We start from the raw sequence: 13,285 nt of genomic DNA on the forward strand, positions 1-13,285 counted from the left end.
TGCTCTATGAGGCCAGCAAAGCCTACAAGTGCTCTATTGAATTCAAACGTAGCTACTAGCACGCGGCTGTTTTACCTCATATTAGCCACAGGAGAATTACTTTAGAAGAGTGCTGAAGGTCGTTATAGTGTTAGTAATAATCCCGAATTCCCAGCAATACTTTAAATTTCCAGTTAAAATGTTTAATTATTTCGTCATGGTTTATGGCATACCTCCTTGTTCGTATACAGAACATTACACGTATAGACGACGTCCTAATGATTCTTATCTTAATAACCACTGAAAGTTTGAATTCGCCATGCAAAACCTAGCCAAATGAGATCAGTGTGCTTTCATGTTTCCTTAGTGCTGAAAAGGATGTCAAGCAAATGAAGGATATATTGTGGGACGAAAATGCATGGCCAATAAAAGTCCATCCTCTCTTTGAAGTAGGTTCTGGCAACCATTATTCCACGTAACGTGGACGGCAACAACAAATGAGTCTCCGAAACTGATTAATGGCAATTTCTGGCAGAAAACCTTGCGAGGTTGTCTGCGACAAACAAAGGGTAAAATCAATGAATACAAAGTATGTTGCAACAACTGCTTTTATTAAATCATTACATTACCATTCAACGAGCAGTAAATCCAGAGGTAAATGATTATTCAGTTTGAGTTGATGTTAAAAGTTTCATATGGAAAATTACCATGCATTTTAAAAACAGTGATGGAATGGACAGTGTTTGCATCTCTGAGCGTCTAAGATTACCGGAATAGCTACATCTTTGAATTTCTGAAGATGGCGATGAAACGTCGAAAGCGACCAGGAGCGCAGCTTAACACTCCGCCTCTGAATATGAAGCAACATGTTACAATAATTGCTTCCTACAAAGATAAATGCATACACAAACTCGCAAATTATCTCCAACAGAAAACTAAGTATATCTTACAATGCTCTACCTAAAAGCCTATGCTGTAACGATATACTTCTGAATTCTTTGGAATTTAAAAACACACTTTCAAGCATTGTCGCTTACGACATTTTCTATTAAATTTACAAATACAAGCCAAACATTTCCGTCACTGTGTGAGCGCAAAATTTCTACTCATTTTATTTTTTTGAAAATTTGTTAAGAGCAATGCATTTTAACCATTTTAACTGAACTAATTAAGAAACATTAGGAAATTTAATATTTTCTTAGGATAAGTTAATATGTCAGTTTCCTAGGAAATCCGATGCATTTTTGAATGACGTACTAAAACCTTTTATGTTAATTTATTAGGAAGCTCTATCGCTATGTGCATAAAAGAGGAAAACTGCTCGTAATGTCACCTATTAGACGAAATTCTCGAGAATTGCCTGTAGCTGTTCAATTAAAGAATTTGGGCTAAATCAGGGCATCGGTCATAATGGTGGTTGGTGTAACTGGGAATTTTGAATTGTGCCCTTGTAACCAGAGAAACTGATCTTAAGCATCCAAGTAGTTTACGAATTATAGCTTTTAATTAAGGCAAGTTGTATAAGCTTTATTTCACGCATTTCATCAAATTATTAAAATATTACTTCAATATTCATTTTTATTCCACATATAATCTAGCATTTGATACTTTTACACAACAAGAATATAGTTTACACAGAGGAATATTTTCATCGAAACATGTACTGGAGATATCTCAGTGGTAGAGTTTCCCTGAAATGCAATTTAGATGCGTTTTACGTCCACATGCAGTTTCAAACATTGAAAAACTTTTACAGTTAATACCATTTCATTATTCTGCTGGGATATACAGCTATTAAAAACTTAAATAGCGTATTGAAATGATTATTCTTACCTTTCTTCAGTCAGTCCTTTCTCTGTAAGCCATAATGAAATTACGTTTTGATGACATGCTGAAGAACGGCAAATATACTAAAATTGGAGAGAAACAATTAGTTGATTGCTTCAAAGCACACAAAGGCTGTAACACTCACGGAAAAATAAATCTTCCCTGAAAGAGTTTCGAATCAGGATGTTGAACCATGAAAGCACAGTAAATTCTTAAATTAACGCCTTTTTACAAATTTACCGTCTTTATTGCCTTTTTACAAAATTTTAAATGATATTAAAATGTTTATGCCTTCAAAATAAAAAATTCTTAGAACTAACATTCGTTAACATCTTTTATTTATGTATATTGTATGTTGTCGCCAACAAAATCTGCTTGGCGAGATTTGCACCGGTGAAAAAGTACCGTTTATTTTTTTCTTACATTCCATTCAGTGATATTTGTATTTCTACATTTGGATAGTCAAAATTTTCACTATCAACTTTTAAGTTTTTAAATTCTAAAGATACGTTAATATTCTCACGAAATTTTATTAGTTTGGAATGAATCAGGTACTTAAAGGTAATTTAAGTACAAACTTTCTGCTGAAAACCATCAGCATTTTCTAGAACATGAATTCTATAAATCGTAAAAGTTTCTGTGAATAAGATCTCCATTCAGAAAATTAATATTCATCAATTTTCACAATAATCTGCATATAGAAATGATATCTTTAAATCGGAAAACTTTATACTTTATTTTAAATTATGTACAAATACAAACATTTCTCCAATTTGCATTTGGGTCCCTAATAAGATTCCTTATTTTAACATCAAGTCTTCTTTCGGTCAACTTTTACCGACCGTACAAGTCAAACTTTTGTTTTTCCATAACGAGTACAAACATTTCCTAAATATAAGCATATGGGTCGAAAGAATGCATAAAGTGTTATGTATTTAACACAATTTTCTCAATTTAAAAGCACAAAAACATTAATCTCATTTAAAATACATTTGAAACTAGAAGCGTACGTCTACGACTAACCGGTGCAAAAGTAAAAAAACCAGGTAAGGTCTTTTGCGGACACTATGCGTACTACGCTTAGGAAATTATCTGCTGAACGGTTCTTATGTTTGCAGCAAAAAATCTTGTCAATATTCCTCCCATTTTGAGCTATTAGCTTTATGCTAACTGGTAGAATTTTTATCTATCATTAAATTCCAAGTTTAGTTCTCAGTCCTTAAAAATTCTGATGTGTGCACCACATGACTTCCTTGTATAGAATATTAAATTATACGCATATTTTCTTGCATTTCATTTAAACTTATTGGATTGAATTAAATATTCGTCGATAGCGCATAAACCGCAATAGAATAAATGCACTCTTTACAATTCAGTACATTTGTTTAACATAGCGACTTCTGGCCCTAGGTTCATTTAAGAGCGCTACATTTCAATCTTTTTAACTCATAAGGCACAACATTTATATCTTAAGAATTATCTAATCGTTGCCACATGTTCTATTCAAATACTATAATAAATCTAAACGATGTATAAAAGAAATTAAGCAAAGAACAACAAAAACAAACAGAAAGAAAGTTTTTCACAGACGATTCAGTATTTGTCAGTAAATTAATTCATTTCTAACTTCGCGACAAGGCTAAAATACATAAAAACTCACAATGTCTGTATTGAAAATTATGAAATAAATCTTAGCCACTTATTTTCTCGAATAAATTCCAGAATGGATTGAGCATAATTTAATTCGCAATAAAAGAAGTCGTTATCTCCGTTATTGCGAAGCTTACTTTCTCTAGATTGGTAACAAATCTATTCTGTTTCAAATGTAAACAAGCAATGGCCGACATGACAAAAATTAGGCTTAGCGAACTTAAACAACTTTTGAATTTATAACAATTCTAAAAATATTGGATACAGATTTACTAAAGGCATAAAACCCTTAACCGGAAGATAAGAACAGCATAATTCAATCATTTTTAAAACAAAAAATGCACAATTTACAAACTTAAGAATAAAGAAACAGATCACTGAGCCGAGTAACAGTGGATATATATATACATATATTTATATAAGTTTGGTGCCGCCTATTGAAGCCAAAATAAGAGGTGCACATCTAAATGTTATAGCAGTCCTATATACAAAATTTCAACGTTCTGAGGCTACTCGTTTGAGTTACACGTACGTACAGACGCCACGAAAAATTCTCTTTAGAATTAATTTTAAATTAGTTTTACAATTTTTTTAGGAGAAAATGTTCTTTATTCTGTCCTTACGAACAGATTTCAAGCAAAAACATCGCTAAATTGCATTTTTGCACCAGTAACATGATCATAATCCATATTAACACTTGTTATTCTTTATTTGAAAATTACCCACTTAGATTATTTAGAGTCCAAATCGACAAGTCTACTTCTCAAACTAATTACTAGAACCAAGAAAACTATTCCGAATGCACTTTCTTCGCTTTAATAGTAAGCACTCAATAATGAGCTCCAGATGCGCTGAATATAATTAAGGAAGTAAATGCAAGTTACATAAACAATGGATTTCAAACCTAGTAAGCTAAACTTACCACAGAGAAACTCTGAAGCTAAATATTCGTAAAAATATACCAACATTTTACGTCATAATGCGGTTCAACAAAATTTTCCAAAAATATTTTACATCAAAAGATTCATATGAAAATATTATCAAGACAGTTATTTCAAGAAAGAAGAAATTCGAAGAAAATTATTTCATTTGCTCATTTACAATATAGATAACATTTTTTCAGTGTTCACTGCACAAGGGATTTGAGCATAAAATGCAGCATGTTGTGGTCATTCGCTGCATAGGGATAAGTTCAGAATGCAAAAGTGTCCCCTTGACTTTTCTTATAATTAATGTCTTCGATCATTCACATTAAGAATTCCATATATATCGCAGAGAGTAGCTCAAACTTGGAAACATAAAAGGCTTCACTGATCAAGCTGTGATCATTTCAGCACTTATATCTGTCGTTAATTCTCGCCAGGATTGAATTCTTTCTTTTATAATAAGCGTTGTGTAAATAAGTAACATGAATTTATTAAAGCTGTATTGGAAATTCCATAAAAATTGCAAAGAGGCCATTCGACTACAAGACATTTGGTTGCACGTTCGCTCAAAAGAGTCCACTCTTCCTTTCGTAGAATTATAAAACTACAATAACAGACTTGTTGCTTTCTGCATTTATGAATTTATCATTTGACGTTGAAAGAATAAAATTTACATAGTTTTAGCTTGTAAGAGGGAAAATCTATTGTTATCAAAGCAGAGCAATGATGTGCCTATTTTTTTAATCTTTTACACCAAGACATTCATCTGTAGTTTCTCATCTGTTTTTCCGTAAAGTACCAACCATGGTAAGTTTAAGAAGGTAGTTTAGAAACTCGGTAGTCACTAAAAGACAAATAAACCAATTACCCATGACTATATTATGATTTGATCTATGTATAGACTTAAAGCTTTCAGCTCATGGACGATTTTTAATATTTGTAGACTTCCCAATAAATAATGTTCTATCAAATATTTGGCAAATAAGCGTGTTATGAAAATATCACACGAATTTCAAAATTATAACTTACGTAGAAGCTAGTTTCGTAAAATTTACAAACACTTCTCGTGCTGTAATCGAATATAAGCAAATAAGGCAAGTACCGCAGAATGCGTGCCTTTCCAGGTCAAATAAGATTACGGATCATTTATTCAAGAGATGCAAGTTTTCTATGGTTAATTTTGTTTCTCGAAAAACTAGCTACATAATTATATTGCCTTGCATACTAAATGAGTAAAATGCCATGAATGTTAAAATATTTTCTAGTACTTAAGCTTTGTTTACAGCAAAAGGCAAAAACTTGGCAGATCAACTTACCTTCCCTTCATATAAAATCACAGGGACTGGAAATCTTGATCTGCGCCTGGCTCTAATTGAATCATTAAGGAGTTCAAGGTGATCATCAACAAAGCTGTCGTTATATCAAACAAATTTGTTTAGTAGACAGTTCCCCCAACTAAAAAAACAGTTTCAATATTTGAAATACTTTTCAAAACAACTCAAAAGGTCTTATTTGATATTCTTATTTACCTCCAAGAAAACTTGTAGTTACGCTGTTTTGGTATATTATTGGCAAGATTTCATTGCTAAAGTTAGTGATTGTTAAAGTTCTGGATTAGATTATCGTAAAACGTGCAATTTTCCTCAGATGAGCCACATTTTTGCAGGGGACCGAGAAAAATTCTCATATTTGTTATGAAAACTGAATTCTAGTTTGTAAATGTTATCAGTTATAACTAATAACATGCAAGGAGAAAGTAATTACAAGCAATAAATTATATTAAAAGTATTAAATTAGCACCGCAATCCTCTATTTTAAAGGGTTCAGGAATATGAAGAATGGAAGGCCAAGATTATGAAAATTATATTTTAATCAAAAATAAAACAAGAAAAGGTTAAAATACTGTAAAATATAAATTGTTAATCATTACAATTCCATATGATCAGTTATGACCTCAATGGACTCTTTCTAAAACACTTCAGGAACAGCAACTGAAATTCAATAATATCGAAAAAAAGATGCGCTAGTTAACAGTTGAATTTAATTTTCCTAATGGAGTAACTTTCACATATGTGGAACCATATACATTTCCACGCAGGGCTAATAAATTACTTTAACGAGCCAAAAACGTTAAAAAAGCTAAAATCTCTCCAAACATTCACTTTTAAATATTAAATTAATTATTACTTGACGTTTTCGAAGATTCTTCGACGCCATTTTTTTAATACAATCCGCTTGCTCTGATTTTTTCAAAAGTATTCGCATGTGCTGACATCCATGTATAAAATAAAAGCTGAAACAACCCCGTACGTGCTAATCAGGTTGCAACTGAATAAAAATATACTCGAACCTTTTCCAGCAATCGAAGGTCCACATATGTGGGCATCTGAAGTCAAGAGTGTATAGGATATTCCGACTGGAAGTGGCTAGTCTCCACCTTATCCATGGAAAACATCACGAAAACTAATGTCAGCCTGTTCGAAGCGATTTGAGCACGGATTGGAATACCAGTATTCAGCAGTTTTCTTAGCTGCAGTGAGTTCCCTGAATCTATTCAGAAAGAGCACAGTTTGAGATGTTATTCAATCGGTCACTACCGATAGGGAAACATTAAGGAATTACATCTGCACCCCTGCTTAAGCATTAAAGCGGCATGAATTGTAGCAGTTTTTAAAGTTACGTTTAGTATATACATTTCTTAAGCATTTGTACCGTAAAGGTGACGATGCTTTTAAATCTGAATATATTAGTACCTTAATTCATTCTTTAAATACCTAACTTTAACTAACTTTAATTCTTTAAATTCATTCTTTAAATACCTAACTTAAAGCGAACAATCTATAGCATATAAATGCTGTTAAACCCAGAGTATAATAAACTTTGGCAAATAATTTTAGACTATTGCAGAATTATGTCATTTGAGGATCATTAAAAATCTATGCATTAAGAATTTTTATGGACAAAGTAATAATTTATACTATTCTTTATAAAATCAAAGTTTCACGAATTCATAAAACTAGAATTACGCTACAAATAGTTAAAAAATTGATTGTTCATTTGTAAACAGAAAGCGCATGAAAATAAACAAAATAATTACCTATATGAAGGCTCGTAAAAGGGAATGAGGACGTCTTCCGGATAATGAGGACAGTATGTTTTGAATTCATTTACTAGAATCTGTCATTAAAATTTCAGATTTTAGGAAATATTTAAAAAAAGAAACGCATTTAAAATCAGTTGAAAATGACAAAATCATTTAATTTAACGTCACTTGGTTATTACCTGGTTATCGCCAATACACAGTGAACATATAACGATTTTTGTGTACATATCTACATTAGCATTACGATAGAAATAACTTTTCTTTAAGCCAAAAATTATTTGGCAGGAGCACCAAACATATTCTGCAGTTTGCTTACATGAACTTTGGTTTGGTTTATTTGATTACCGCAAAGCACACGAGGCTATCTGCCCCATAGCAGAGATGGAAGACTTTAAAGGAAACTGGCTTGTATACACGCTATATTAATTCCCGCTGTAAAACATAATATGCAACCAAAGCACACGTTATACACGGAGAAAACCACGAAAAGCCCATGCAGCTAGCCCGTTCTCGGGGTTCGAACCTCGGATCGAACTACCAGTGTTCAGCGATTTTACCGCTCGTTCACTGGTGGTCCAAGAGCTTTGTCAAAGTAGATGGAAAATTATGTTCTTGAACCAGTTCGCACTTCTCATATTTACTATTTTTCAAGAAAGTTCTAGACAAATCTAAATGCAAAATGCTGTCAGAGTTAAGAAGAAACCCAATGCAAAAGAACGACTTCTAAGGTTCCCTCAATTTCGCAAGAAAGAACAGCCATGGGTGTAACTAAGTGTTTTACATGCGAGTACCGGCTAATACCCAAGTTACAAAAAAATCAAAATTAAAAATAATTGTGTAAATTACAGAACACCTTAAGAATTACTCACACCACATACGTAGTCTTTCGAAATTAGTACAAAACATATCCTGTTGATGGCCTCGTCTTCCTGCAAAAGTGAAGAAAATTTAACAAAGCATGTTAGATATAACATACAAATAATTAAAATTTCAAAAGTCCCCGACATTTACTGTATTTAGCTGCATTTATTTTGCAAATGAATCTTTTTTGTACCTAATGTTAAATCATTAAACACATCAAAGAAGCTAATAAAGTCTCTAACTGCAGTTCGATAGTTTAAAATTTAAACCAAGAACTAGTTGCACTCTTTTTAAATATTGCGTACCTGTTTTGAAAATTGCACCAAAACAGTTTAAATTTATATAAATGCTTTACTTATCCGTATGATTTGATACAAATTACCAGATGAAAATCTAAGTTGTTCAGTTTAAATCCATCGGTTTGGTTTAATTGATTATGGAAAAGCACACTAAGGCTATATGCTTAAGGCAAGGGTTGCCTTCGGTAAGGACTTCTTAAGGGAAACTGGCTATTAATCCCATAGGAATGTGGCTCGGGCTTAAATTGAACTGCAGAATGACTTAGGTTTTATCAAATATTTAGTGAAGGAGAAAACATACGGAAGAGAACGTAAGAAGTTTAATTTTAAGAGGAAAGGAACAACATTTAAATTTTAGCAAAACAAAGAAATTTAAAGCAATTAGTATGAAGTTAAATTCAACAGTTCATTCTTGATTTATTTAAAACGTACTCCGATAACATGAATAGAGACCTGCGAACATATTACGGAAGAATTATACAGTACCTTCTGAGTTTTACATCTCGTAGAGCGAAGGAACGCTGCTCTCTTGATAATTTTCTTCAGTAATTCTTTGGTTACTACTCCTTCCACCCTTGCCCGTTTAGCTCTTGGTGCCATCTCCTAATAATTAACGGCTTTATACTTTAACCGCGGCAGCAGCTACCTTTAAAATGCGCGTGTCTAAAATTCTCAATCGACTATTTATAACTTTCATTTTCAGATCTAGGATAAGAATGACCAATAAGGCTCAACATGCAAATTTTTGTGCTTCTTCTTTCTGTAGCAGTATCCACCAGGGGGATGCGTAGTGCAGGGAGAAAATTATGACACATGCGGATGACGTCATGTGGGTGACAGCATGGACCTTTTCTTATAAGGTCCATGGGTGACAGTTCTTGGCGTTCGTTTACATTCGTTGCATCAACAGTTTGATTTGATTTGTGTTGTTAATTTGCTATTATACCTAGTCGGAAGTGGCAAATTGTGCTATAGCGTTGTGTCAGAATTACACACGCCACACGTTTTTTGGCGGAAAACACTCTTTACAACCAGATAAAATGACTGACTATTTTTTTAATGAATTTATGTAGTTTTCATACATAACTGTGATGTAATTTTAATTTATTTTTCATTTTACAGCTATTTTACATTTAAAATTGAAAAATTTCTCATTTTAAATCATTTTTTATCATAATTTTCATTTTGTGAATGAGACTTGCATCATAGTGAGATAATTAAACTCAGTGTCATGTTTACCAATACTGAGTAGCTGAATGATTAGTTGATAAATTCGCGTATCCAACTTCATTCACATGTTTTCGTTACTTTCTTTACATCCCAAATGTAATTCTATGTATTGAAGCAATGTCTGGGTTAAGCATTGCGAACTAAGTAAACTGATACATGTTTCACCGTGAGGAAAGAACAATTTCTCGACTGCACTATGATGCAAACACCGAATGAATGAGTGGGATATTTCCTTCAGTATTATTTAACTGATGCATATGTCTGATGTAATTTAATTGATGTAACTAAGTGAACTTACACATGCTTGACCTTGAAGGAAAACAAATCTGTGTATTGTGCTGGCATACAAATAGCGGAAGATTACTAAGATATTCTCTTCAGTGTTATTTAACTGCTGCATATGTTTTAATTTTGATTCCATAAAATTTTTTTTTAATTATAAGAGAAAGAAAAATAATTAACTGCTCCAGTGCTGCTCTGCCGTTCCCATTAGCAGCACCATACATGAGACGCATGTCAGCTTTTTCCCTGTGCGTAAACTCACCCATCTCGCTCGACATCAGCGCTGCGGATGATACTCTGATGCATCCGATTGTGGTTTGTCAGGCTTACTACCACTCTCTACCGCTGCCTTGCCAGGCAATCACAGCTGTAGTTCCTATTACTGTTAATTTTCCCTTTTCGAACATTTATTGTGAATATTGTATTGCTGCAAAGAAGCACTTTGCGTTGATTTTGTATATAAACACATTTTCCTCTCGTGTCTTTTTTTTTTTTTTTTTTGCGTTCCTGATTTAAACCCTAAACTCGTCACTTTAGACCCTACATTCCTATACAAGAAATGTATGTTTTAGTACGCTGCACCACCATCCCTCCAAGTTTGTTCCATGATCTGTGAAACACCCTGTATATTATTATAACGAAATTTTGTTAAGCTAAATAGGTGTCAAGAAAATTATGTATGATTCGGGAATTCTTACTAGCAGTTTAGCAGAGAAAAGTGAATTTTTTATAAATACTAAAGTGTTAGTAAAATAATTGGTACATACTGTGGTGTACAGTACATAATTGGTACATAAAAGGTGGCTGCATCAACGCAGCCACCTTTTCGCAGTTCCAACAGTTTCAACATTTTTATCTCCAACGCGTGAGACTGTGTATCGGAATTTCTAAAGATATGGTCTTTTTAGATTATCTTGTGATACTGCTGTTGAATTGAATTGTATGGTTTAAGTGCGAAGAACATAAATTTTTAATAAATTCATGTTTAATAAATAAAAGTAACAAAGAAAACGTTCAAGTAAACCAAAACTTTAAACTATATTAAGCCATTTCAGCTTAATATAAAAATCTGAAAGATTTTTTTATTTTAATTATTTAATTTTTTTTTTGGAGGAGGGTCTTGCAGAAATTTTATGGCGATCGCATTTAATAACAGATTCAAAACAACCGATTAACAAGAGAAATAACCTTTACCAATTTTCGCAAAATATTGTTCCTGCAGAAATCTTAAAGTGGGTTTTTTCATTCCTAACAAATGCTTTTAGAGATTTTAAAACAGTGTAAGATAAAAAAATATTGTGTTCGCAAAATACTGTGTTCCTGCAGAAATTTTAAAGTGGGTTTTTTCATTCCTAACAAATGCTTTTAGAGATTTTAAAACAGTGTAAGATAAAAAAAATATTGTGTTCGCAAAATATTGTGTTCCTGCAGAAATTTTAAAGTGGGTTTTTTCATTCCTAACAAATGCTTTTAAAGATTTTAAAACAGTGTAAGATAAAAAATATCACGATTAGTCTACAAATTTTAACTCGGAATACAACAAAAAGAACTTAAATGCTAAAATAGGTTTAATTGAAGAATTATTATGAGTATAATTATTTCGCTTAACAGCTGTTAGGTGCATGGTTCCAAAGTGTGTCGTATTCTTAAAATTTCGCGATTTTCTTTTAAAGTGGTTGTAATAATACGTAAGTACAAAATAATTAAGTACGTCACATTATTTAAAACTTTTTTTCAAATACTTTTTAATCAATTTTTCAGTGTGTTCAAATACTTAAAAAAATATTAATATCAAAGATTTGAAAATTTATAAAAGAAGCAAGTTTCTAGTGTTCCCTGAAGCAGCAGAAAATATTCTCTCTCTCTCTTTATCTCTCTCTCTCTCTGTATATATATATATATATATATACTCTATAACAAAAAAACATGGAAATAAAAACTGGTGGATAGGAAGACTATGTACAGAATAGATGATTAAAATTCCAGAACAATTGAAATGATTTATTTCAGAGTTACATAGTTACAAATCAACGAGCTCAATAATGTGTTGACCTACCTCTAGCCTTGATTCAAGCTGCCACACGACGTGGCATAGACTACAAAATCTCCCAGATTGTCTCCTGTGGGATCCCTCTTTCTTGATCCCTCCCGGATCCCTTCTTCTTGCAAAATTTTCTCCTATTGTCCGGCTAGGTCATCAACATTTCCTCGTAGATGCAGTCGCCTTCCCATCATATCCCAGACATGCTCGATGATAGAGAGATCTTGCCATCTGGATTGCCAAGGAAGTGTTTGACAAGCTGTAAGACAGTTTGTAGCAACACGTGCAGTATGAGGTCTGACATTATCTTGCTGAAAAATAAGGCTAGGGTACTGCAAAAGGAATGGTAGGAAAACAAATCATAGTATGTCTTCGACGTACCGCTGTGCTGTAAGTGTGTCTCTACTGACGACTAAAGGACTTGTATGGGTATACTATCAAGGGAAATGGCACCCCAGACCATAACTCCTTGTTGAGGGCCTATGTGGCATGATCGGAACGCTGCTCTGGGCGTTTACAGACACGTTTTCGATGATCGCCAATTTGCTAAGCCAGATAAATGTGACTGTGAGAAAAACAAAGCGATTAAATTCAGCTTTCTTTACAGTAAAGAGTGTAATTAAAATTAATGAGTGTTCATTCTGTTTCTGGAAACTGCTCCACAAGCGATAATTGTTAACGCAATAAACTCTCGAATAAAAAAATTACCGATAAAATAAAAAACACAGTTATACTGATTGAAGCAATTTAGGAATCACAAGCAAAGAAATTCGTTTCCATTGCTCTTTCAAACTTCATACAGAACAAAGATAAGCAAGAAAGTAAATCAATTTTCTCGAGAAGAAATTTGCCTTCTATTACAACTTCTTACTCTCTGCCTGAAGATCGTATGTATTCGAGGAGGACTTGAGAAACCGGCTGCTATTTATGTTATACATCAGAAAAACGACTAAGATACCTACAGTGACCCAAGAAAGTCTTGGGGTATAAGTTTCAAATATTCTAAGGTAAAAATTCAGCTATTATTTAAAATTCAAATTTTTATTTTTTTCTGTACCTAAATACTACGTGAAATCTACTATGATGA

At 32.8% G+C, this 13,285-nt stretch overlaps 1 protein-coding gene across 1 annotated transcript in view; it reads right to left on the bottom strand.

Moving 5' to 3' along the window:
* LOC118191970 (phosphatidylinositol-3,5-bisphosphate 3-phosphatase MTMR14-like) overlaps positions 1-9,301 on the bottom strand; it is a 52,425-nt gene extending 43,124 nt beyond the window's left edge. The window contains exons 1-5 of the mRNA XM_085827714.1: positions 9,132-9,301; positions 8,355-8,414; positions 7,480-7,559; positions 5,699-5,792; positions 1,813-1,889 (exon numbers count right to left, since the gene is read on the bottom strand). Of these exons, the coding sequence (XP_085683840.1) occupies positions 1,813-1,889; positions 5,699-5,792; positions 7,480-7,559; positions 8,355-8,414; positions 9,132-9,245 (425 nt within the window). The 5' untranslated portion in view covers positions 9,246-9,301. The remainder of the gene's footprint in view (positions 1-1,812; positions 1,890-5,698; positions 5,793-7,479; positions 7,560-8,354; positions 8,415-9,131) is intronic.
* Positions 9,302-13,285: the final 3,984 nt, after the last annotated feature.

This window comes from Stegodyphus dumicola, chromosome 12, assembly GCF_044657685.1.
Source record: "Stegodyphus dumicola isolate Sdum_Otavi_A_Nest chromosome 12, ASM4465768v1".
In the NCBI taxonomy this organism is placed as follows: Eukaryota; Metazoa; Arthropoda; class Arachnida; order Araneae; family Eresidae; genus Stegodyphus; species Stegodyphus dumicola.